Source organism: Balaenoptera borealis (genome assembly GCF_965194805.1).
Source record: "Balaenoptera borealis genome assembly, chromosome: 4".
NCBI lineage: Eukaryota > Metazoa > Chordata > Mammalia > Artiodactyla > Balaenopteridae > Balaenoptera > Balaenoptera borealis.
The window spans coordinates 38,516,021-38,543,810 of record NC_138861.1 but is presented as its reverse complement, the minus strand read 5'-3'; the positions used below and the strand labels follow the sequence as shown (position 1 = coordinate 38,543,810).

Genomic DNA, 27,790 nt, shown 5'->3' with positions numbered 1-27,790 from the left:
TGATCAATCACCAGGCCACATTCTAAGATGCAGTTGTATTTGACTTTAGAGAAATGAGGAAACAAACTTCAATACAGGAGCTCGTCATTCCTTTTTTTTTTTTTTTTTAATTGTGGTAAAATACACAAACATAAAATTTACTACTTTAACCATTTCTAATTGTACAGTTCAGTAGTGTTAAGTACATTCACATTTCCAGAACTCTCGCCCTGAGACGAGAGTTTCCAGAACTCTTCATCTTGCAGAACTGAAACTCTATACCTATTAACTCCTGCTTCCCGCCCCCCCGCACCAGAACAGCCACCATTCTGCTTCCTGTCTCTGAATCTGACTGCTCTAGTTACCTCATCTATGTGGACTCTTACAGTATTTGTCTTTTGAGACTGGCCTATTTCACTTAGTATAATATCCTCCATTGCCATCCATGTTGTAGCGTGTGTCAGAATTTCCTTCCATTTTAAGGTAAATCATAATCCACTGTATGTATAGACTACATTTTGTTTACCCACTCATCTGCCAACAGACACTTGGCTTGCTTTACCTCTTGGCTATTGTGAATAATGTTGCTATGGACATGGGTGTGCAGATATCTCTTTGAGACCCTACTTTCAATTTGGGGGGTATATTCCTAGAAATAGAATTCCTGGGTCACATGATAATTCTATGTTAAATTTTTTGAGGAACCACCAAACTGTTTTCCAGTTACTTTTACCTTCCCACTAACAGGGCACAAGTGTTACAGTCTCACTAACACTTGTTATTTGCTGGGGTTTTTTTTGATAGTGGCCATCCTAACAGGTTTTAAAGTAGTATCTCATTGTGGTATTGGTTTGCATTTGCCTAATGATTAGTGATATTGAACAGCTTTCAATGTGCCTATTGGCCATTTGTATGTCTTCTTTGGAGAATTGTCCAGTTTCTTTGCCCATTTTTAAAAATTTGTATTTTTTTGTTTGAGTTGTAGGCTTTATTTATTTATTTATTTATTTATTTATTTATTTATTTATTTATGGCTGTGTTGGGTCTTCGTTTCTGTGCGAGGGCTTTCTCTAGTTGTGGCAAGTGGGGGCCACTCTTCATCGCGGTGCACGGGCCTCTCACTATCGCGGCTTCTCTTGTTGCGGAGCACAGGCTCCAGACGCGCAGGCTCAGTAATTGTGGCTCACGGGCCCAGTTGCTCCGCGGCATGTGGGATCTTCCCAGACCAGGGCTCGAACCCGTGTCCCCTGCATTGGCAGGCAGATTCTTAACCACTGCGCCACCAGGGAAGCCCAGGCATTCTTTATATAGTCTGGATTTTAACCCCTTATCCAATATATGATTTGCAAATATTTTCTCCCATTCCATGGGTTTTGTTTGTCTTGGTGTCAAAAATCTTTCTCTTATGAACTTACAATGATAACAGACAGTAGTTTGTTCCTTTTAATCCTTAACTGGCAAAATTAAAGATTATGTCTGATCCCAATTTATTTAAAGAGAGGGGAAGAAGCATTTTTTTCTTATGATAACCACTCCTTTGGCTTCATTATTCATTTCATAAGTTTCATAAGTATACCCACAGAACATGTGCCATGGTTCACAGCTAGTTTTGAAAATCTGTAAGAAAAGAAGGTCCTGTAAGGATGCTGGGGAGAAATTTGGACCTTGCCTTTTTCGGGGAGGTTAAGGGAATCGTGCATTCCATCTCCACCTGACCCCGTGAGATTTATGATGCCATAGGGTGAGCTTTCTGGGAAAAAAGCATCAGATAGAAAGATCCACTGAGGATCCAGGAAGCCATGCTCATAGAAAATCACATGTGATGTACAGGAATCTTCCTAATCTGAAATCTTTTGGAAAACTATCTCATTGTCTAACACCTGTGTCTATAAATCCCCCCCTCTTAGGCAGCCTAAATCCCTCTTCTTACAATTAAAATAGCTATATAATGCCTGGGATTTACCTAGTGCCTTTCTTCCTAAGTCCTAGCATTAAAGCCTTCTAATATCTCCATGAGGGAAGGATGAGTAAATACTACTATTTACACTTCATCACCTCATCTTAACTCCTTTCTCTATAAAAAGGGAATAATAGTAATATTTACTCATTTCTTTTTACCCTTTTTATAGAGAAAAGAATTAAGGCAAGGAGTGATTAAGTGCATTTTCCCTGGTTCATGAGCGAGGCAGGCCCAGAAGGCAGGAGCAGAGGGGAGAGAAGCCCCTGTGGAGGATGGGAGTGCAGAGCCAGCCCTGCACCTGGTCAGCCCTATGGCTCCTGGTAGCTTAGCTGGCACTTCGGGGGCCCCGCACATAAAAGGGCCCCCCTCTTGGCTTAATGATCTGCTGTCACCATCTTGAAATTCTTAGCAGATTTTGAACAAGGGACCCCGAGTTTTCATTTGGCACTGAGCCCCACAAACAATGCAGCCTGTCCCGGGCATAATATAATCTTTTTAAGATCATGTTGATCAGAGGAGATGCTGATTGTGAAAAGCAGTTTGCAGCCCGTGGTGCACCGTGCAAATATGTCTATGGAAGAAGCAGGGGTAGGAAACGCAGAAAGCTTCATTGGAGCAGGGCGTGAGGACTGAAGGGAACAAGAGACACCAATGCACTGTAAAGGAACCTTAAAACTAAGATCATTTTAAATGACTGAGATTGAAAAGGCTGGGAAGATGCCAGTGGATCAATTTTATTTATCACTGTCATGGTTAATGGGACTAGAAATTGTATATGGTTTCACATTACAGTAAATAAGTGTTCTTTTGGTGGACTATTTAGTGTCACATTTTTTTTTTTTTTTGCATTTTTGTTAGTGATTTCACTGTTTAAAATTGTCCCCAGATGTACTGCTCACACACTGTCTTGTGCTTTTCAGCGCAAGGAGACTGTGATGTGACTTACGGAGAAAATAAGCTTCCTTCAGGCATGAGTTATAATAATGCTATTGGCCGTGAGTTCAGTGTGAAGGAATCAGCAACACACATGGGAATAAGGTGTCTTTAAACAGAAACACACGTAAAACTAGGTTATGTATCGCTTGTTTGATGAAAATGTTGTGACCAGTAGCTCGTGGGAACCTAACCCTCTATATCCCTAGGAGCAAAGGTTCTGTATTCGCTAACTCACTCTCGGCAATGACTTTATAGAACATAACTACCGCGAACAATGGAAATCAACTGTAAATGTGTGTGACCCGCAATGACTATAGGTTCAAAGGCCAAAAATGGAAGACATGAGTGATGGGAGCTCTCCATTTAAATGACAAATTCTGGATCCTTTAAGCTGGGCAATGTTTTCGGTTCCCTAGTTCAACCCCTTTATGGACAAGGATTCTTTCTAAAGCCTTTTTTTTTTAAATTTTATTTATTTATTTTTGGCTGCATTGAGTCTTCGTTGTGGTGCGTGGGCTTCTCATTGCGGTGGCTTCTCTTGTTGTGGAGCATAGGCTCTAGGCATGCGGGCTTCAGTAGTTGTGGCCTGCAGCCTCAGTAGTTGTGGCTTGTGGGCCCTAGAGCACAGGCTCAGTAGTTGTGGTGCACGGGCTTAGTTGCTCCGAGGCATGTGGGATCTTCCCAGACCAGGGCTCGAACCCACGTCCCCTGCATTGGCAGGTGGATTCTTAACCACTGCACCACCACGGAAGCCCTCTAAAGCATTTCTTAAAGCCTTGAAGAATCTGTATAATATTTGGAACACCAGATCTGGCCACCACCATATCACTTGATTCATACACTATTTTTGCCCACATTTAATATTTCTAAAATCAGGAAACATCTTATACTTGCTTTATTTATTTTAGCAAACAACCAAAACCTGTTCTCCCAAGGCTGTTACTGAATCCCTGGCGTGCCTTCCAATCCAGGGCCAGCAGACTGTTTCCATAAAGGACCAGGTAGTAAATGCTCTAGGCCTTGTGGGTCCCATGGTCTTTGCCACAGCTACTCAGCTCTGTCACTGTAGCCTGAAAGCAGCCACAGATAGTATCTAAATGAATGAGCATGGCTGGGTTCCAGTAAAACTTTTTCATATAATTTTCATCTGTCACAAAGTATTCTTTAGATTTTTTTGCAACCACTTAAAAGTGTAAAAAACAAAATGGAAAAACTTACAAACACCATTATTAGGTCAGATTTGCCCTGGAGGCCAGACTTTGCCAACCCCTGATTCATTCAGTGGCATCGTAGGATCAAAGGAATAAATTCAGCCACCTTGGTCTCTACTGTAGTGTCCCTGCTTGGATCAGAAGAGGCCTTCGGTCCTTAGCCAGTGGTGTCTGCCCCTTGTTACTCAGTGTTCCTTTTCTTTCAGAGACTGAAGTAAGGATTTAACTGCTTAATCTTGATGTAACCAGACAGTAAAGTTGGTAACTTATAAATATGAATTGGTTTAGGTTTTTACATTGTTCCGTGTAGCGTATATTTGCAAGAAGGATCTAGAAAATATTGAAAACAAAAGTAGCAAAAGTTCATACTTCTATATACAGTAACGTGCCAGTGCATTTCACACATAACCCTTTCATTAGATTTCCTTTGTTCAGCAATGTTCTAATTATCCCTTTATCTTTAAGCTCTACTTTCTGCTTTTGCATTGTGTCATTTTTCTTTGTGTTTTTCACATGTACAACAGACCTTATTCACAAGAAGGCGGAGCCGCAATCTAGAACGAGGCTTGTAATACAAGGAAACTTAAACAGAGTGGAAATTAAATAAATTTAAGTGCCAAAAAAAATAATCAGAAGGAAATTGAACCCATCTTGCTTAGCACAGCATCCAAACAACGTATTTTGAAGATTGAATATTCATCACTGACCAGAGATCAGTGACTGGTGTTGAATTTATTATAAAAATGGTGATGAGGAACGAATTAAAATGTAACCTCCAATAACAGTCAGATGCTGATGGATGGGGAGCAGGGGTGAGTGTTCAGAAATGCTCTTGGCTTTCCATGAGATGTTCAGCAGCCTGCTTCCCATCCCGGCCGCCAGCCCATTCCTGGGCACCTGGTGTGGCCCAGCTGCTCCAGCCCGTACCAGCCTAGACTCAGGGACCAGCCCTTTGAGGCCACAGGGGACATCCCTGCCATCGTCAGGCAGCTGGGCCTCTGGAAGCAGAGCCAGAGGTTCCCATTTTGGCCTGGAGTCACCCTTGCAGAGACTCCGCTTGCCTAGAATTTGCAGGCAGAGCTCACATGAGCAAGCAGCCCCATCGAGGCTTGTCTCCTGCTTCAGGGACACACTTGAATCCAGATGCCCGCGTCCATGCGGGCTGGCCCTTGGCAGAGGACGGCAGTTTTTTAAACTAAGGAATCAACAAAAGATACCCCTTCCAGATGGCAGCTTTGCTGCTGCCGGTGGTAGCTCAGAGCCCCGTAACACCCTGCTAAGTTCCCCAAATGCCTCCTGTAGGCCAAGAATTTAGCCGATACATTGAGCGAACTCACAGCCAAGCTTTTGGCCAAAAAAACCCCTTTTGGTGAGTGTTTAAAATCCAATCTTTTTAGGTATTTTTCTGATGGCACCTTTTTTTTTTTTTATTGAAGTATAGTTGATTTACAGTGTTGTGTTAATTACTGCTATACAGCAGAGTGATTCGGTTATACATATATATACATTCTTCTTCTAATATTCTTTTCCATTATGGTTTATCATAGGATAGTTTTTTAATTAAATTATTTATTTATTTTTGGCTGCGTTGGGTCTTCATTGCTGCATGTGGGCTTTCTCTAGTTGCGCCGAGCGGGGGCTGCTCTTCGTTGCGGTGCACAGGCTTCTCATTGCGGTGGCTTCTCTTGTTGCAGAGCACGGGCCCTAGGCATGTGGGCTTCAGTAGTTGTGGCTCACGGGCTCTAGAGCGCAGGCTCAGTAGTTGTGGTACACGGGCTGTAGAGCATAGGCTCAGTAGTTGTGGCGCACGGGCTTAGTTGCTCCGCCGCATGTGGGATCTTCCCAGACCAGGGCTTGAACCTGTGTCCCCTGCATTGGCAGGTGGATTCTTAACCACTGCACCACCAGGAAAGTCCTATCACAGGATATTGAATATAGTTCCCTGTGCTATACAGTAGGACCTTGTTGTTTATCCATTCTATATATAAAAGCTCACATCTGCTGACCCCAACCTCCCATTCCATCCCTCCCCCAACCCCCTCCCCTTTGGCAACCACCAGTCTGTTCTCTATGTCCATGATTCTGTTTCAGAGATAGGTTCATTTGTGTCATGTTTTAGATTCCACATGTAAGTGATATCATATGGTATTTGTCTTTCTCTTTCTGACCTACTTCATTTAGTGTGATAATCTCTAGTTGCTTCCATGTTGCTGCAAATGGCATTATTCCATTCTTCTTTATGGCTGAGTAGTAGTCCATTGTCTATGTATACATCACATCTTCTTTATCTATTCATCTGTCAATGGACATGTAGGTTGTTTCCATGTCTTGGCTATTGTGAATAGTGCTGCTATGAACATAGGGGTGCATGTATCTTTTTGAATTATAGTTTTGTCTGGATATATGCCCAAGAATGGGATTGCTGGATCATATGGTAATTCTATTTTTAGTTTTCTGAGGAACCTGCATACTGTTTTCCACAGTGGCTGCACCAGCTTATATTCCCACCAACAGTGTAGGAGGGTTCTCTTTTCTCCACACTGTCTCCAGCATTTGTTATTTGTAGACTTCTTAGTGATGGCCATTCTGACACATTTAAGGTGGTACCTCATTGTAGTTCTGATTTGCTTTTCTCTAATAATTAGCGATGTTGAGCATCTTATCATGTGCCTATTGGCTATCTATATTTCTTTGGAGAAAGGTCTGTTTAGTTCTTCTGCCCACTTTTCAATTGGGCTGTTTGTGTTTTGTTGAGTTGTATGAGCTGTTTGTATATTTTGGAAATTAAACCCTTGTTGGCTGCATCAGCCTGTAAGCTGTCTTTTCATTTTGTTTATGGTTTCCTTTGCTGTGCAAAAGCTTGTAAGTTTGATTAGGTCCCATTTGTTTATTTTTGTTTTTATTTCTATTGCCTTGGGAGACTGACCCAAGAAAACATTGGTATGATTTATGTCAGAGAATGTTTTGCCTATGATCTCTTCTAGGAGATTTATGGTGTCCTGTCTTATGTTTGTCTTTAAGCCATTTTGAGTTTATTTTTGTGTATGGTGAGAGGATGTGTTCTAACTTCATCAGTTTACATGCGGCTGTCCAACTTTCCCAACACCACTTGCTGAAGAGACCTTTTCCCATTGTATATTCTTGCCTCCTTTGTCAAAAATTAATTGACCATAGGTGTGTTGGTTTATTTCTGGGCTCTCTATTCTGTTCCATTGATCCCTAAGTCTGTTTTTGTGCCAATACCATGCTGTTTTAATTACTGAAGCTTTTTAGTATTGTCTGAAGTCTGGGAGGGTTATGCCTCCTGCTTTCTTCTTTTTCTTCAGGATTGCTTTGGCAATTCAGGGTCTCTTATGGTTCTATATGAATTTTAGGATTATTTGTTCTAGTTCTGTGAAAAACGTCAGGCAATTTGATAGGGATCACATTAAATCTGTAGATTGCTTTGGGTAGTATGGCCATTTTAACAATATTAATTCTTCCAATCCAAGAGCAGGGGATATCTTTCCATTTCTTTGAATCATCTTCAGTTTTCTTGATCAGTGTTTTTATAGTTCTCAGAGTATAAGTCTTTCACCTCCTTGGTCAGGTTTATTCCTAAGTATTTTATTTTGGGGAGTGCGACTTTAAAAGGGATTTTGTTTTTACATTCCCTTTCTGATATTTCATTATTGGTGTAAAGAAATTCAACCAGTTTCTGAATGTTAATTTTGTATCCTGCTACCTTGCTGAATTCGTTTATCAGTTCTAGTAGTCTTTGTGTGGAGTCTTCAGGGTTTTCTATATATAGTGTCATATCATCTGCATATAATGACAACTTTACCTCTTCCCTTCCAATTTGGATACCTTTTATTTCTTCTTCTTGTCTGATTGCTATGGCTAGGACTTCCAGTACTATGTTGAATAGAACAGGTGAGAGTGGGCATCCTTGACTTGTTCCAGATTTTAGCATGAAGGCTTTCAGCTTTTCACCATTGAGTATTACATTGGCTGTGGGTTTGTCATAAATAGCTTTTATTATCTTGAGATATGTTCCCTCTATACCCACTTTGGTAAGAGTTTTTATCATGAATGGATGTTGAATTTTGTCAAATGCATTTTCTGCATCTATTGAGATGATCATGTGGTTTTAGTCTTTTCTTTTGTTGATATGGCATATCACATTGATTGATTTGCATATGTTGAACCATCCTTGTGAACCTGGGATGAATCCCACTTGGTCATGGTGTATGATCTTTTTTATGTGTTGTTGGATTCAGGTACCTTTTTTTATTGAGATATAACTGACATAACATTGTGCAAGTTTAAGATGTCCAACATATTGCTTTGATACATTTATATATTGCAAAATGATTACCACCATAGCATTAGCTAACACCTCTATCATGTCATGTAATTATCATTTCTTTTTTGTGGTAGGAACAATTAAGACCTAGTCTGTTAGCAACTTTATAAAACAGTATTGTTGTCACTGTGGTGTGCATTAGATCTCTAGGACTTATTTATCTACTGGTTGCAAGTTTGTACCTTCAAACAACATCTCCCTAAGTCCCCCATTCCCCTGGTAACCATTCTTCTACTCTCAGTTTTTAAGAGTTTGGCTTTTATAGATTGTACATATAAATGAGATCACAGAGTATTTGTCTCTCTCTGACTGACTTATCTCACTTAGCATAATGCCCTCACAGTCCATCAGTGTTGTTGCAAATAGCAGAATTTACTCCTTTCTCATGGCTGAAAAATATCTGTGTGTGTGTGTGTGTGTGTGTGTGTATCACATCTTCATCCATTCATCCGTTGACACTTAGGTTGTTTCCATATCTTGGCTGTTGTGAATAATGCTGCAGTAAACATGAGAGTGCACATATCTCTTTGATATCCTGTTTTCCTTTCCTTCAGCTATATACCCAGGAGTGGAGTTGCTGGATCTTAGGTTAGTTCTAATGTTTTGAGGAACCTCCATACTGTTTTTCCATAGTGTCCAAACCTCTTTGCATTCCCACCAACAACAGTGCACAAGGGTCCCCTTTTCTTCACATCCTCACTAGCACATATCTCTTGTCTTCTTGGTGATAGCCATTCTAACAGGTGTCATCATCTGATATCAATGAGTTGATATGTCATGGTGCTTTTGATTTACATTTCCCTGGTTAATGATGTGGAGCATCTTTTTCATGTACCTGTTGGCCATTTGGATGTCTTCTTTGGAAAAATGTCTATTCAGTTCCTCTGCCCATTGTTTAATCAAATTGTTTATTATTGAGTTATATGAGTTTTTAATATATTTTGGATATTAATCCCTTATCTGATATATGGTTTGAAGATACTGTCTCCTATTCTGTCATTTGCCTTTTCATTTTTTTTGATTCTTTTGCTCTGCAGAAGCTTTTTAGCTTGATGTAGTCATACTTGTTGAACTTTGGTGTCATATCTAAAAAATCATTGCCAAGACCAATGTCAAGGAACTTCTTTCTTATGTTTTCTTCTATGATTTTTACGGTATCAGGTCTTACGTTTAAGTCTTTAATCCATTTTGAGTTCATTTTTGTGAGTGGTGTAAGATAGGGGTCCAGTTTTAGTCTTCTGCATATGGTTATCCAGTTTTCCCAACACCATTTGTTGAAGAGACTATGCTTTCCCCATTGAGCGTTCTTGGCTCCCTTGTCAAATGTTAGTTGATCAAAAATGCAGAGGTTTATTTCTGGGCTCTCTTTCTGGTCCATAAGTCTATGTATCTCTTTATTTGCCAGTACCTTACTGTTTTAATTACTATGGTTTTGTAGAAAAGTTTGAAATCAGGAAGAGTGATGTGTCTGACTCTTCTTCTTTCTCAAGATTGCTTTGGCTATTTGAAGTCTTGTGGTTCCATACAAGTTTTAGGGTTGTTTTTTCTACTTCTATGAAAAATGCCATTGGAATTTTGATAGGGATTGTGTTGAATCTGTACATGGCTTTGAGTAGTATGGACATTTTAACAATATTTTCCTTTGATTCATGACAACAGGATGTCTTTCCATTTGTTTGTGTCTTCTTCAACTTCTTTCATCATGGTCTTGTAGTTTTCATTGTAAAGATCTTTCACTTCTTTGGTTAAATTTATTCCTAAGTATTTTATTGTTTTGAAGCTATTGTGAATGGGATAGTTTTATTTCTTTTTCATGTTTCATTGTTAATATATAGAAATGCAACTGACTTATGTATGTTGATTTTGACCTCTGCAACTTTGTTGAATTTGTTAATTATTTCCAACAATTTGGGGGCTTTGTATTTAGGATTTTCTATATATAAGATCATATCATCTGCAAACAGAGATAATTTTACTTCTTCTTTTCTGATTTGGATGCCTTTTATTTCTTTTTCTTTACTAATTGTTCTAACTAGGATTTCCAGTATTATATTGATTAATAGGGGTGAGAGTGGGCACCCTTTTCTTGTTCCTGATATTAAATGAAGAAAAGCTTTCAATCTTTCTCCACTGAGTATAATGTTAGTCCTGAATTTGTCATATATGGCCTTTATTACATTGAGGTATGTTCCCTCAATACCCAATTTGTTGAGGGTTTTTATCATGAAAGGATGTTCTATTTTGTCAGATGCTTTTTCTGCATTTATTGAGATGATTATATAATTTTTATTTTTAATTCTGTTAATGTAGTATATTTATTTATTTGTGTATGTTGAACCATCCTTGCATCCCAGGGATAAATCCCACTTGGTCATGGTGTATAATCCTTTTACTGTAATGTTGAATTTCGTTTGCTAATCTTTTGTTGAGAATTTTTGCATCTATATTCATCAGGGACGTTGGCTTATAGTTTTCTTTTCTTTGGCTTTGGTGTCAGAGTAATGCTGGCCTGGTAAAATGAGTTTGGACGTATTCTCTCTTCTTCAGTTTTTAGGACAAGTTTGAGGAAGATTGACATAAATTCTTCTCTAAATGTTTGGTAGAATTTGCCAGTGAAGCCAACTGGTCCAGGGTTTTCTATATTTGGAGATTTTTGATTACTGATTCAGTCTCCTTACCAGTTATTGGTTAGGTCAGATTTTCTGTTTCTTCCTGATTCAGTCTGAGCAGGTTGTGTGTTTCTAGGAGTTTATCCATCTCTTCCAGGTTACCCGACTCGTTAGTATATTATTGTTCTTAGTAGTCTCTTATGATCCTTTGTATTTCTGTAGTATCAGTTGTAATGTCTCCTCTTTCATTTCTGATTTTATTTGAGTCTTCTCTCTTTTTTTCTTAGTCTAGCTAAAGGTTTGTCAGTTTCATTTATCTTTTAAAAAAACCAACTCTTAGTTTTATTGATTTTTTTTTCCTGTTGTTTTTCTGGTCTCTATTTCATCTATTTCCATTCTGATCGTTGTCATTTCCTTCCTTCTGCTAACTTTGGATGTAGTTTGTCCCTTTTTTCTCCTGGTTCCTTGAAGTGTAAATTTAGGTTATTTATCTGAGATCTCTCTATTTTCTTAATGTATGCATTTATCACCATAAACCCCCTCTCAGAACTGCTTTTACAGCATCCCACAGATTTTGGTATGTTGTGTTTCCATTTTTATTTGTTTTGAGATATTTTTTAAATTTCTTCTTTGACCAATTTGTTATCCAGGAGTGTGTTAATTTCTACATATTTGTAGATTTTCCACCTTTCCTCTTGTTGAGCTCTAGCTTCATACCATTGTGGCCAGAAAAGATACTTGGTATAATTTCATTCTTCTTAAATTTGCCGAGACTTATCTTGTGTTCTCCCACGTGGTCAATCCTGGAGAATGTTCCATGTGCACCAGAGATGAATGTATATTCTGCTTCTGTTGGATGGAATGTTCTCTTAATGTCTGTTCGGTCTATTTGGCCTAGTATATGGTTCAAGTCCAGTGTCTCCTTATTGATTTTCTGTCTGGACGATCTGTTCATTGCTGAAAGTAGGATGCTTAAGTCCTTTACTATTATTGGATTGTCATGTATTTCCCCCATGTTAGTGTTTGCTGAATATATTTAGGTGCTCTGATGTTGCATATGTTTGTGTGTGTGTGTATACACACACACACACACTTGTTATGTTTTCTTGATGAATTTACCCCTTTATCATTATATATTGACTTTCTTTGATGCTTGTTACCATTTTTGGCTTAAAGTCTATTTTGTCTGTAATAAATATAGTTACTCCCACTTTCTTTTCGATTCTACTTGCATGGAACATCTTTTTCCATTCTTTCGCTCTGAGCCTATGTGTGTCCTTAAAGCTGAAGCGAATCTCTTGTAGGTAGCATATAGTTGGGTCTTGATATTTTACCCATCCAGCCACTCTGTATCTTTCGATGGTGAATTCAGTCCATGTACATTTAGAGTTGTTATTGGTATGTAAGGACTTAGTAATGCCATCCAGTTCATTGTTTTCTGGTTGCTTTGTATTTTCATTGTTTCTTTTTCCTCTGTTTCTGCCTACCTTTGTAAATTGGCAATTTTCCATTTTGGTATGCCTGTTTCCCTTTTCTTTATCTCTTGTGCATCTACTCTAGGTTTTTTGGTTTGTGGTTACCACGAGGCTTACATAAGACATTGCATAGATAAAACAGTCCATTTTAAGTTCATAGCAACCTAACTTCAATTGTCTATGCAGGCTACCCCCTTTTATATTTTTGTTGTCAGTATCTAACTTTTTTTATATTGTGTATTTAACAAATTATAGTCACTATAATTATTTTTGATACTCTTTTACTTTGACCTTTATAGTATAGTTAAGTGGTTAACATACCATCCTATTATAGAATTAGGATTTTCCATGTCTGACTGTATATTTACCCTTACCAGTGTCTTGTATACTCATATGTTTTCATGTCACTGATTAGCATATATTCATTTCAGCTTGAAGTACTCCTTTCAGCATTTCTTGCAAGGGGGGGTCTAGTGGTAATGAACACCCTCAGCTTTTGTCTGTTTTGGAAAGTCTTTTTCTCCTATGTATTTGAAAGATAATTTTGCCAGATAGTTTTTGGCTGGCAACTTTTTTCTTTCAACACTTTGAATATGTGATTCTACTCTCTCCTGGCCTGTAGGGTTTCTGTTGGGAAATCTTCTGATAGCCTAATGGAAGTTCCTTTGTAGGTTACAATCTTTTTTCCCCTGGCTGTTTTTAGAATTATTTATTTTTGATGTATGACAGTTTCATTATAACGTGTTTTAGAGTAAGCCTCTTTGCATTGAGAAAACAGAGTGAACTATTAACCTTGTGAACTTGTATGTCCACTTTTCTCCCCAGGTTTGGGAAGTTCTTGGCTATTTCTTTAAATAAATTTTCTGCCCCATATCCCTCTCTTCTCCTTCTGGAACCCTGATTTTTCTAATGTTAGGTTTTTTGATGGAATCCCTTAGATCACATAGGCTTTCTTCACTCTTTTTTCTTTGTTCTCCTTTAATGTGGGTATTTTGAAATCTTCTGACTCACTTATTCTTTCTTCCTTTGCTCTGCTTTACTGCAGATGCTCTCTATAGCATTCTTCACTTCATTCCATGAGCTCCTCAGCTCCAGAATTTCTGCTTGGTTCTTTTTTATGATTTGTGTTTCTTTGGTAAATTACTCATTTTGAGCCTGTATTTTTTCATGATTTTGTTGAATTGTCTTTCTGAGTTTTCTTGTAGCTCACTGAGTTTGTGCAATACAGCAATTCTTGAATTTAGCTAGACTGTAAAAGTCCATGCCTTTGAGCTCAGTTATTAGAGAATTATTATCTTTTGGTGATGACATGTGTTCTTGATTTTTCATATTCCTTGTAGTTTTGCATTGCTTTTCTTTTTGCACTTGAAGTGGCAGATACTGTCTTCAATTATTGCTAGTTGCCTTCAGATGGGATATTCTGTTCATTGGTGCTCTTATTATCTGGGGTTTCTCTGCCTTTGTATGGATATATCTGTTCCACTCCTTTTTGCTTCTCGTTGTGGCAGAATTCTTCAGCTTTTATGTCTTTTCTGGTTCTTAAAACTCCCCAGGCTGGCTACTAGATACCTCTTTTGTTTTCCAGAAAGCGGCACCACTGTAGCTCAAGTTTGTGGTTTCTCTGTAGCCCACAGATCCTGGCCTGTTTTCTGAGCACACTTCCTGTCTACAGGAGCTCACTCTTGCCACCACACTCAGGAGTGTGCACAAGGTGCCAGCTGCAGAGTCGGGGGAGGTATGAGTTTAGTACTCAGGGATTTGTGGGTACCTGTGGACCCTCTAGGGAGATCCCCAGGTGTAGTATTCCCAGAGGCTCAGGGTAGACCTTAATGGGTGTGTCCCTTTAATGCCCTTGGATATTCTTGTCTGTCTCTTTCCCAATCCCCTCCCTCCTCCTCCCAGTCATGGAGGTCCCACCTCAGTACTCTGGATGCCACTGGTTTCTCCAGCTGTGTCCTGCAACACCATGGTAGCCAAGCACTCACTCACCACTCTCCTTTTCTCCCGTGGGAGAGGTTGCTGCCACCTGATAATTTGGCCCCATGCAGTGTCGCCAGGGGTCGGGACAGCGCTGGTAAAGTTCTTTCCTCTCCACTACTTCCAAACTCATTTAGTTTTATTGCTCCAGTGGTGTGCAGGAGTCTCCGCTTGGGAAGGCTAATTTTCTGCAGTTTCTCCCTTGTCAGTGGGTATCTGCCCAGGTCAGCAGTCTCCAGGTATTTTCCTGACCATGGCAGGAGGGGTTGGGACAGGTTCACTGCTCCACTGGTTTCATAGCCATGCCAAAGTCTGTCTGCCTGTCAATCACCAGATGCACAGATGGGCAAGACTCCTCCCCAGGTCCCTTTGCACGTGGGACCGGATCCCAGAGCTCCACAAAGGTGCTTTTGTTCATGGATGGATGACTAATTCTTTGTTGAAAAGGGGGGATTGTCAGCATCATGCTGTCATGATGGTGACAGTACTCTTTGATGGTCTCTTGCTGATACTTCTTCTCTCAGTTGCCTCTAGGAGGCCTTCAGGACTCTCCTAAACTCAGCCTCCAGCAGAGCCTGCCAGGGGCACTCAGCGGGGTAGCCTCACTGCAGGGCCTGGGTTTTCAAAGGGAATCCACGAGCAAATAGTCTAACCTTGTTGTTAAAGGTACATTTTCTTCTGGGTGTAGAAACAAATGCTACTAAGTTGAGGGGGCGTTGTTACCATCACATTCTGCTGAGACATCACCAGCCAGAGAGAAGCAGTTCTGCATGGCCACGGGGCCCCAACCTTTGCCACACGCCAGCATCTTCCACGCTAGCCCACACTGGGTGGAGGTTGCGGGTTTTGAATGAAGCCCAGACTCCTTATATAATCACTATGCATCGTTTTCCAGCATTCAGAAGGCTATTGCTAGAACACCTGGGGTAAACAGTTGCTAGCCGTTTCTGTCTATTACTGTTAAAGTATTTAGAGTTGAAGCTGTGTATCTTTTGCCCCTAACCCTATCTATATATCTGGCTAAAATTCTGATCTTTGCAAATAAAGCTTCAAACCTCCCCCCAATGCTCAATTCAAGCCAAAGCTCCATCCTAATGAGGTGAATGTTCTGGAGTCCGCAGCTAACTTATGAGACATGGGCTTGCTGTTGAAAACCCGTGGGACCCTACCCAGGGAGGCTGTTATCATTCAGTCGCTCCGTCACTGCTCACTGATTGTGTAATCTTGGAACAGCAGTGCCAAACCCTCCCTGCGTGCCCCTCCCTCCGAGAGACTGCAGCTCATGGTGGGAGCAGGGCCCAGGTACTGGCCCACCACAGGCGATGACTCAGTGGAGAGAGTGGGGAATAGGCACCGACCGAGCCTGACAGCTTCAGTGTTGAACAGGCGAAGTGCCACCAGTCACCCTGTGACCTTGTCAGGCTCCTCTGCCACCCTAACAGCTGTGGCCCTGACGTCGGGCTCTGGATAAATCATGCTGAGCGTCCAGCTAGACTTCTAGGATCCCAACAGATGCATTTGGTACAGAATGAAAAGTCAATGCAGGACTTTCTTTGATTCCTAATAAGATGGACTCTTATTACTGATTATAATTCGGGTTCTCGACTCTCCTTCTAGCCTAGTATTTACTAACCTTCCAGGCTGTGACCGTGGCCTGCCTGCCCCCAACCAACCCTCTCTGTACCTGGGGCAGAGGACAGGATGGCGCCTGATGAGGGCACATGCATCATACCTGGTTGTCCCCATGTTTCCTGGCTCCTCCGGGCTCTGGCAGAGGTGCCGCCTGCCTTGCACCAGGCTGACACCCAGGGGACACACGTGTGTAACGTGACCGTTAGACACTTCGCCGTGACACAGCAGTTTGGCTCAGGAACCGGTATCTGTTCTGATGGATCAACATCCCTGCCGACCCAGCAGTATGTGACTCCCCAGCTCTGGGGACCTCGTCCCCAGCGCCTCATGCTCTGACCACCTGCAGCCTCGCCCTACCCGTGCCTTGTTTTTTCCAGGAGGGGTGGTGCCCTCGTCCCAACGTCGGCAACAGGCCAACTCAGACATCCGCCAAGGGCCAGGGACCCCTAGGGCCCGGCGCACTGGCAATGCACTGTGGGTCAGCAGGCAGGTCCTGCAGCCTGGTCCAGGGTGGCCCTTGTCCTCCTCGCCCAGTGACCGGGGGTTCCTGGCTTCGATTCTCAGATGATCCCTGACCCCAGCAACGGCAGCCGTTGGCTCAGGCCCTGCTGGGTTGGGATCTTCAGAGGTTTGCAGCCCTCCCAGGGCAGGCAGGTCAGGCAGGCTTGTAAGGCAGGCAGTGCCTTCTGGTAGCTGCTGGGGCCCCCAGGCATCTTGGCCACCCCAAGACCAAGCACTGACCCCTTTCCTGAGAGCAGTTAGTGGTAACGGGGGTTCCCCCCTCCAGATGTTCGCCAGGTCAGAGGCCCAGCCCTGGCCTTCCAGGCTGACCCCATGTACCCCAGGAGAGCCCCCATCCCTCAGCAGCTGACATCTATTATGAACAGAAGCCCTGGGTATAGCTCATGACTGGAAATGAGCTGCTTTCCCAGTCCATGGAACGTGGACCAGAGATGGGCGGGAAATGCCAGCCCCCAGTTAACATGCAGGGTCTGTGAGTAGCGTCTGGGACACCTAACCCCCAGCCAACCTGCCAGGAAAAACAGCCGAGCCCCCGGCCCTGGTCTCTCTGCATCTGGTCCAGTTCCCCAGCATCTCCTAGGCAATACTCGTGTGTGTGTTAAAGATGGGGCAGGGGACCTGTCCCCATTTACAGGCTCACAGAGGTGCACACTGCCTCAGGTTCACGGACTGATTTACTCTGCTCCTTACCTCTCGTTGTATATAGGACTCTGCAGGCAGTGCTGTCGCCTGTTTACAAGCACAAACCCTTAAGTGGCCCTGCAGGTAATGTGTCAGGGATGTCAGCCAACAGGCTCCGCCTCCCAAGCTTCCTGCTGCTCTGAACCCCCTGAGTGGCCCCACACTTGCTCCCTGAGTGCCACACGGCCCAGCTCCACCCCCCACCTCGGGTCGTATGCCAAGGCCACCTTGTCACCATGACAGACAACCTTCCTTCCTCCTCACCCCTGCCCCGCACCTCAGACGCTCTGCACCGGGAGCCTTTCTCTCTGGGTGTGAGCCAGTCCCAGCCCCGGAGATGTGCAGTCCTCTGCCGAGCAGAGCTGTCCTATGGGGGGGTTAATATGGCCTAGAAACGCGGATGTCAACCCTCGGGTTAAAATTTAAAGGGAAAAACATCCTCCTTCACAGCCCTGAAGGTGGCCACACAGAGGGACCTCGGGGGCAGCAGCAGGGGCAGAGATCAGGATGACCTTAAACTAGGTCCCGAGTGCCCTCGGCCGGTGCCACTGAAGGGCATGACCCCGCGGTCCACAGTGTGACTCGTTTGTGGCACCACACCTGGAGAGCAGGACCCAGCGTGGCTTTTAGCTCTCGCAGCCACTGGCCCACCACCGGAAACAATTAAGAAACTTGCCACCCCAAGTCTATTTCAAGACTCTCTTTCCAGGAAAGGCCAAACACAAAGTTCCCGCATCCCACACTTTATAGAAGGCAGGCCTGAGGATCAGGTTACACAAAGATGACCCAGAGCAGGTCTTGCAAGCTGTGTCCCAGTTTGCAGAGAAAAGTGATGGTTGAAGGAGTTTGGGAAGAGAGAGAGGATGATTGAGAATTGGCATCTGTTCAGCACTTACTCCATGCCAGTTCACTGATTCAGCCTCTGCTGCACCCCTCTGCAGCAGATACTCTCATGGCCCCCATTTTACAGATGGGGAAACTGAGGTGTATCATTCACTAAGCAAGCACAAGTGTGTCTGAACAAGCCCACAGCAGGTGGTGCCTTGTGCTGTTTCCCAGCTTATTTGGCCCCAACTTCCTGTGGGTACAGAAAAGTCAGTCCTTGGACCTACCTAGGGAGATATCAGTCTACAGACCGAGGGCATATTCAGGCACAAACAGAAGCACCAGGTATATCTCCCAATGAGTTTTTCTGGATTCCTGGTTTGTATCGAAGGCCTTTACCACACAGTTATTTACTATGCGACTCAATTTAAGCCTGCTAATTGTTTTGGGTTTTTTTTAATCCTGAGGGGAAGTTACAGATTTTCACTTAATAAAGTGAAAAACACTTTATTAAGATGACAGTTATTTTATGACATGTAATGTTAATGTTGTCTGCTTTAATACAGTAGGAAATGACCAAAAGTCATTTTTCCCATGATAGGATACAGAATTAACTAAAGAAAAATTAGAATGTATACTTTCTGATTTGAAAGTATATTCCTAGTAAAGAGAATAGCACCCAGTAATGCTATACTGCATTTGTGGGTTTGTTTGTTTTTTTTAACCTTACAGAATTGGGAATAGTTCAGGTCCAGGAGGATAGGAAAGGTCCTTGGGTCACAGAGTAGGGAAAATGGCTGGACAGGTGGAAAGACATAGACGTTTTCCTTGATGTTTTCATGTTCTCCAAGTGGCTGAGAATGGATGGATAAAAACGATATTTATTAGATAAAGACGATATTATGTATCATCTTTATCCATATACACACACACACACACACACACATACATCATGGAATATGACTCAGACATGAGAATGAAGGAAACCCCACCATTTGCAACAACATGGATGGACCTAGAGAACATTATGCTAAGTGAAATAAGTCAGACAGAGAAAACTCACACTATATGATCTCACTTACATGTGGATTCTAAAAAAGCAAACTAATAGAGCCAGAGAGTAGAATGGTGGTTACCAGAAGGTGGGGGAAATGAGGAGATGTTGACCAAAGAGTATAAACTTCTAGTTATTAAGAGGAATAAGTTCTGGTGATGTAGTGTACAGCATGGTGACTATAGTAATAATGCTGTACTATATACGCAAAAGCTACTGAGTGAGTAGATCTTAAAAGTTTTCATCACAAAAAAGAAATGGTAGTTACGTACCTTGATAGAGGTGTTCATCCTTTTGCAATATGATAAGTGTATCAAATCTACTACCCCTTTACACCTTAAACTCACACAAAGTTGTATGTCAGTTATATCTTAATAAAGCTGGGAATGGGGCTGAGAAGTCTCAGCCCCAGCCCCCAGCTCAGGACTGGGAGCCTGAAGGAAGGAGGACACTGGCAAGATGAGGCCAGGGGGCTGCCGGTGGAAGTCTGGCTTCCCCTGCGGCCACAGCTCCATTGGCAGGGCCCAGCCAGGCCTCGAGGGGGCACAGCACCTGCCCTTACAAGCTGGGGAAGGCCCAGCGCCAGGACCCAAAGCTACACGCAGGTGCTTGCCCCACCCAATTCACACATTTATAAATGAGAATTGGATGAGAGCAATTCAGTGACCCTGCTGCTATGAACTCTGTTACTGGCCCTGTTGCTGCTGATATATTTAAGACTCAACAAAGACACAGCTCCTGTTTGGATCTGTTTTGCACGAAAGACCTATTACATGCAGCGGACATTGAGTATCCTTCTTCCTCCCCCAAGATGGATGACTTAGTCATGTTAATTAAGCAGCTTCGTAGACACGGTGGGATTTGTGAATGTTGCTCTGAGCTTACGCCAGAGTTAGGACTCAGAGGGGCCCGGAGACAGGGTGGGAATCAGGCCTCGATGTCACAGCCCCTCTGTCTGTCTGTTGCAGCTGGTGAGCGACTTGCTGGAATTTTGCTTCTATACCTTCCGGGAGTCCCAGGCCCTGAAAGTGGAGTTCCCAGCGATGCTGGTGGAGATCATCAGCGACCAGCTGCCAAAGGTGGAGTCCGGGAATGCTAAGACCCTTTACTTTCACAGGAAGTGACGGGAGACATCTCACCAGAAGAACTTTGCCTTAAGTTTCCCCGTGTTACTACACACCCACGAAGGACCCAAGAAAATCATATTTTTGACACGTGATGGTTGATTCCCACTTGTTCAGCAGTTGCTCAAGTTGAAAATCATGTCAAGGGTTGGGAGGCAGGCGGGCAGGGTGACGTGGATTTGGCGAGACCTGCAAAGTCTGGAAGGTTCTTCCCTCTCCAACCCCCAGCACTTAGAAACACGTTCCTGTTCCTCTGGATGAAAAGCCATATCTAGTCAATAACTCTCTGATTTTGATATTTTAACAGATGGAAGTTTTAACTATGCCATGTAGTTTCTGGGATCGTTCGCTTGTTTTAAAAGGGTTCAAGGACTAACGAACTTTTTCAAGCTCACCCTTGGTTTGCACATAAAGCGTATAGTCAATATGGGGCATTAATATTCTTTCGTTATTTAAAAAAAACAAAAAAAACACAAAAATATATACAGATTCCTGTTGTGTAATAACGGAGCACGTGGATGGGTTAGCGACCCCCTTGGGGGCACTGCTTCGCCCACGTCTTTCTGCATCACTGGTATCCACACCCTCTAGCCTCCATTTATTATTTAATTAGAACGGATAAGATGTTCAAACAAATGCCTTGGTTTCAATTTCTAGTATCTATTGTGTTGGCTTTACCAATAATTTTTGCAGTCTTTTGCTGTGCTGTACATTACTGTATGTATAAATTGTGAAGGACCTAAAATAAGGTATAAGGAACTTTTGTAAATGAGACACATACAAAAAAAAAAAAACTTTAATGGTTAATAGGATGAATGGGAAAGTATTTTTGAAAGAATTCTATTTTGCTGGAGACTATTTAAGTACTATCTATCTTTGTCTAAACCAACAAGGTAAAAAAAAAATTTTTTTTTTTGTAAAGTGAAACGTTCTGCATGCATCATGAACCGTTTACAGTGTATTTAAGAAAGGGAAAGCTGTGCCTTTTTTAGCTTCATATCTAATTTACCATTTTACAGTCTCTGTTGTAAATAACCACACTTAAACCTCTTCGGTTGTCTTTAAGCCTTTCTACTTCTTCTGTACTTTCGTTTCGTCCTTGGTCTCCCGCTTGGGGTGTTCGTGGGACTTGAGCACGTTTTCCGGCTTTGGCTCCATCCTCCTTCCACCGGGGACGGCGCGCTGTGGTGTCTGCAGCTCCTTGAAGGCGTCATTCGATGACACCCTCCCTGAGAGGATGTCCGGGGAGTGCAGCAGCTCTAGGAAAGCTGCCTCTTTTCCATTTTCCTCAAGAAGCGGAATCAGCTTTAGGGGAGAGACAGACTGGAAATGCGATGGCTCAGAGAGCGTATCCTCATCCCATTTTAGAAAATCGAATTTTCTCCTTTGGGGGGAAAAGAATTCCATGCACGCGCTACGTCTGCAAAAGGTGAAATGTTCACTTCTGGTCTCAGAAGGGGTTGTTGCACTCCTGGCACTGGTCATGGGAACACGGAGGTCATGGCAGGAGGCACTGGGAAGGTGTGTGTGGGCACGGCACGGTTCAGTCAGAACGGCGAGGAGACTGCACGATAATTAGAGGGTTTTTAGATTTTTAAAAGGTAGGTTTTAAAAATGAATTTTATACGTAAACAGTTTTGAAAAAAAAAAAAACTACAGATCATATAAGCAAGACAGTGGCAGTAAAATTTTTAATTCACTAATCTGTTTGGCACTGATGCAATTTATGGCTTTTTCTCTTGCCCCAAATCACAAACATATATATCTTTGGGGAAACTTAACAATATGATTGCACTAAATACTTTGAATAGAGGCCAAAATTAATCTTTTAAAAGTGATGATAATCATCAGGTACTCAGTGAAATCGTATTCTTTTCCAAAACCTAAAAGCTGTAGCTGGAGAAGCCCAAGGCCGGGAGATGGCAGCGTTGGGATCAACACTTTTCTCCAGGGTTCACCATGCAGGCAACATTACCATGTCTTTCAGAAGACACCTGCCTTATGCAAGGGGAAACCTGTGAAAGCTGCACTCAGAGGGAGGAGTTTCTCTTACATAATTTGCAGTTTCAAGAATTTAATTTTTACGCAGATCTTTAAATACGGTCAACTTACATGCACAGCAATATGAAAGCCACACTTGGAAGGTGATAAATACACAGCATGCAGACTGGGAGTTTCTAGAAAAGAAATGGCTTCACAAGAGCAGCTTTTAGCTCAGACTTACTTTTTATGACATCGGAATCTTGACGTAACCAGGTTTGGGATGGAGACGGTCTGCATCAGCTTTTTGTATTAACGAAGTTACTGGCTCTTTGTGTGTCTCCAGGTAACTTTGCTTGATTAAACAGCAAAGCCATATTCTCAACCCACTGTTGAATGCCTGTCCCAGTCCAAATTGTCTGCTCTTATTTTTGTACCATATTGCTCTTAAAAATCTTGGTTTGGTACAATTCATAATTCACCAAAACTTCTTCATATAATTAAAAAAGACACTAAATTAGTTTAAAATGAAGCAATTTATATCTTTATGCAAAAACATATGTCTGTCTTTGCAAAGGACTGTAAGCAGATTACAATAAATCCTTTACTTTAATCACTTGTTGTTTTGGAAACAGTTCATTTGAACGTCTGTAGGAGCACGTGGATTTTGTGCCCTTTTAAACCTGGATTATCTGCCCTTCTGCCTACATCCAAGACGGAGTCACCATTTTTTCCCCCATGTTAGAAAGCCCTGTGTAATCGACATATTAACTATCCTCTTTTGGGACTGGTTAGATGTCCTACTGCTAATATTGGGTTCACTGAAATACCCCATAACAATTTTATAACAATAACTACTACTGATGTAGCCACTAAATGCTATAGGCACATTGCCTCATTTATCTTCGCAACCACACGGAAGCGTGTTCATTTTACAGACTTCGAGACTCACCTGAGTAGACCAGATGCCCCGTCGCATTCCCAGGTCTTCCTCCACACAGTGGAGTCTTGCTCTTACCCCAGGTCCTCTTGGACTATCAAGAGACTCCATTCCCACCAGCCGTGATGCTTCTCACATTCCTTACAGGCTGCTCCCCTTGATGTCACTCATTAATACGAACCACAAAAGAGCAGTAAGCAATTATGAGTTCATCTTAAAACTAGAAAACATGTATTTCCCACAAGAGAAATTCAGGTACATTGTTATTGTGTCATTTAACGGGTGATTGGTCGAACTAGAAGACTATTTGAGAGTTAAACACAAGAGAAATTCAGGTACATTGTTAATGTGTCATTTAACGGGTGATTGGTTGAACTAGAAGACTATTTGAGAGTTAACCACAACTTTGCTTTAACACAATCGATATATTTCTGGAACACAACATAGCCGTGAAACACAAAACAGGGAAAAAAAACTATTTAAAAAACTTTTGTGCACAAATTTGTAAAGGCTTAATTGAAAATGAAGGTAATTTTATATCTTAAAATTTATGCAATCTGACCTATTAGGGAGCACAGTTTGTCGCAGAGAGCCCCTAACTTTAAACAAAAGCCATCGTGGGCTGTGAATCTGCTGTGGCAGGCGGTGGGGGGCAGGGTGGAGGCCCCAGGGTTGTGCACCCTTGGCTAAAGTAGGTGCCCTTTCTGAATAGAGCAGGCTCATTCTTGGGTCAAGCGTGACTGCATTTCTAAGACTAAAAGTGCTCTCGGGCCCAAAGGATCCAGCTGCACATTTAGGAATCATTAGCTACTAAGTCTCTGCCACTGAGCCAGCCAGCCACTGTATGCCAAAGCAGTAAAAATTATGCATAATGATGCATATATAATTAGGGGTTTGTTTGCTTCTGTATGACGAATGTCCCTCAAGCAAAAAGAAAACAATGTTCCTTTATGTTAAAGTCAGCTCCAACATACTTTTTGATAAACTGCAAATGTATCCAGACTAAAATACTTGATTACATGTATCTCTCACACTTTAATTCCAAGTCATGCAATTGCTGGTGCAGCAGTTTTCTTGGAAATAAAACAGTGGCTTCCCAAACAACATTGGATAAGAGAAGATTAAGATATGATCTTAACGTTCAGCATAGACCAAGCCTGGATCCAAAGCAAAGTGAAAGATGGGGCAGGGTAGCAGGTAGTTAGCTGCAAACCACCCCATCACCGAGTGGTTTAAATCAACCATCATTTATTATTCTCATGAGTTAGCTAGCGGGGGGAGTTCTGCTGATCTGGGCCAGGCTTGGCTGGGTTGGGGTGGTCATGCAGCCAACTGGTCTGAGATGATTTTGCTCCATGTGGCCTCTCCTCTTCCAGCAGGCTAGCCTGGACATATTTTCATGGTAGAAGCAAGGCTCTAAGACAGTAGAAAGGGTTAGCACTTTTCAAGCTTCTGATGGTATCAAGTTTGTTTCCGTCCCTTTGGCCAAAGCAAGTTACAAGGTCAAGCCCAGAGTTGGCATGGCAAGGCTCTACACAAGGGCATGGATCCAGAGAGAGGTGAAATTTGGGATCATTCAACCAATGTACCACGCACAATTTAGGTATTTTTTTTCTTAGAATTTATGTTGCCAAGACAGTGATTTCCAAGTTTTCCATAGTCTAAAAAAGCCATTTCTTTGGATCTTCATGCCCTGGTCCAGCCTGGTCCAGAGAAGGTCATGGTTCTTGTGAAAACTGGCTTGAGCTGAGTCGGATCGTGTTCCGCCCACTCTCTGAGCTGCTCCACCTGCAGCTGCTAAACCCTCCAAGGAAGGAAAAATTCAGACACTGACGCATGGTACCGAGCAGCCTAAAGGAATCCCGTGCACTTACTGCCCATCCAAAATGCGGTCTCTTTTTGGGCAAAAATCAAAAGTCTACTTTCCAGTCAAGTTGATATTCTGATAGGAAAGAATTCTCCAAGGTACTCCACCCAGCAGATTTGAGATACTTTTAGCCAGACATTAAAGCATTAGGAGAATGTGCCGGGTTACCCAAATAGGGGAGCAATAAGGTACCACCCAGGCCAGTCAAGGAAAAAGAGTGCTGACAAGCATCAGAGAAGACATTTGCAGAGCTAGGAGCCGGAAAGCTGTTTGAGGACACTCTCCTGGAATAACATCCCTCCCAGAGGAGGGAGGAAAGAAAGTCGGGTAGCTCAGGAAGATTCAAAAAGTCACGCAGAACTCTGGCTGAGGAAGGAGTCACCAGACCTGGCTGTGAGAGTCTTCAGGGGAGAACCAGTGAGAAGGGGCCCAGCGTGAAAGCAAATGGGGAACGGAGACAAGGTCAAGAGGAAGGAGGCAGCGTGTGCCCTTGGGAAGGCAGAGAAAGGGCGAACAATATAGGGCAGAGGGAAAGAGCAAGGTATGGCCTTGGAGAAGGTACGCTGGAGGGAAGCAGGCATAGCTAGGAGATGAAAAGGGGGGCAGAGACTAACCCCACCCCCCAACATGGTACCCTGCGGCTACCGTCTCCCATCTTCCCCGGTTACTAAACCGTATTTCTTGCCAGGTACCCTTGAGGCACTTAACATCATCATTTGTCCCAACCTCCCAGTGAAGTTGGTACCACCCTCTCCATTTCACAGAAGAAAACTGATGCATAAAGGGGTGAAGTGAACTCGTCCAAGGTCACCAAGGTATAAAACAGTGAAAATAGAATTTCAAAATAGGTTGTTTTTTAACTCAAAACACGTACTTTAGCCACTGTATTTGTTTCCTAGAAATGTTGTAACAAGGTACTACAAACTGGGGCAGGGTGGTGGGGGGAGGCACTTAAAATCAACAGAAATGTCTTGTCTCCCAGTTTGGGAGGCTAGAAGTCTGAGATCAAGATGTCATCAGGCTTGTTTCCTTCCAAGGGCCATGAGGAAAGCATCTGTATCTGGCTTCTCTCCTTGGCTTGTATGTGGCCATTTTCTCCCTGTGTGTCTTCACACTGCCTTCCCTCTGTGCTTGTTTCTGTGTCCAAATTTCCCATTTTCATAAGGCCACCAATCATACTGGATTAGAGCCCAACCCTACTGACCTCATCTGAACTAATTACATCTGCCATGATCCTACTGCCAAATGAGGTCGCATTCTGAAGTACTGAAGTTAGGACTTCAACGTATGAATTTTGGAAGGTGGTGCACAATTCAACTCATAGCCATTGTCCCCTACCGGCCCCCAGTGGCAAGATGGTAGAGCAGAAAGACCAAGGCTAGCTTACTGAATCTAAACAAAGCTCTCTGCTCGAGAGTCTCCATTAAAATGAGATAATCTCCCCTGGCTCAGTCAGTCCCCGTAAAGAAAGAATGAGTTGAATGCCCACCACCGGTACAGACAATCCATTGCTTTCCCCACCCATACTCCCAACTACAGACGTTTCTACTACTACAAAGAAAGGGGGGTTACAGCCCCCCCTAGGCCACTTGGCTCTGATCTCACCTGGCATCTCCTTTCCAGGCACAGAGACCACCAGGGCCAGCCTTGGGGTGACACCGTCAAATGCAAGCCCCACCGCAAGTAAGAAACAAAATCTGAGCGCCCTCTTTTGCCCAAACCCCACACCCTCATCGTGCCTCTGAATGAACACAGGCCGAAACCTGGTCTAAGCAACTGGTGCTGAACGAGGCGGGGCTGCGGGGCCTGAGCCATGAGGGGGGCAGGGCCATTGCTCAGCCAGCCTTCAACAGATGCTCAGGGGATTGGCCGCACCCATGCAGCAAAAACAGAAAATCCTACCACCCCATCCCCCCGTTTCTCCTCTGGGGAAATGAAGATGATCTGCCAGTCAAGGGAACACTTCCTGATCCCGTTAGTAAGTATACTCCGGGCCAGGCCCAGAGGGAGGCTCCCCAGCTGGGGGCTGTGGCCAACGTGGCCACACTGGTCCTACTTGCAGAGGAAGACACCCCTGGCTCCCCTCTGGCGTGACCCCGTTCTTCCTGAAACAACCACAGGAGGGGATGGCAGGGCTGGGGCTGTGGGAGCCCTTGCAGCCAGCGCTGTCCTGAGGCTTCACCATTGCCACACTGTCATCCTACAGAACACAGATGCCCCGACAACAAAGAGGCAAGTGACACTCACAGCAGTAACAGTATGGGGACTAGCTGTGCTAAGTGAGCACGTACTATGTGCTGGGCATGCTACTGGCATTCAGTCACTTCAACCCACAACCTCTGAGTACCGTTTCCTTTTTAGAAAGCAGGAACAGAATCACAGAGTCAACTTAATTTGCCCCAAACCACACAGGTAGCCAGATCTCATAGCAATTTCCTTGACCAAGGAAGTGGTGATAAACGCACTTTGGGAGTTAACAACAGTTTGGTGGCAAAAGCAGGTTGGGTGCACCTCACGGTGAATGAGCGAAGTCTTCCTCAAGCGAGCAAAGAAATCAAGCCCCAGTGTGGTGGGTCATATTTTTACTGCCCCATAGATATACACCAATTAAGAACACGGCCAGGAAATCACTCCCAGTGCTAACCTGAGCCCACTCACTGTAACTGCCCGTGA

General features: G+C 43.1%; 1 protein-coding gene across 4 annotated transcripts in view; it reads left to right on the top strand.

Moving 5' to 3' along the window:
- The window catches only part of NR3C2 (nuclear receptor subfamily 3 group C member 2), a 369,924-nt gene extending 346,998 nt beyond the window's left edge, over positions 1 to 22,926 (top strand). For all 4 annotated transcript variants that reach the window (XM_082388985.1, XM_082388986.1, XM_082388987.1 and 1 more), the window contains exon 9: positions 20,175 to 22,926. In XM_082388985.1, coding sequence (XP_082245111.1) covers positions 20,175 to 20,330 — 156 coding nt within the window. In that variant the 3' untranslated portion in view covers positions 20,331 to 22,926. The remainder of the gene's footprint in view (positions 1 to 20,174) is intronic.
- The last annotated feature ends 4,864 nt before the right edge of the window (positions 22,927 to 27,790 follow it).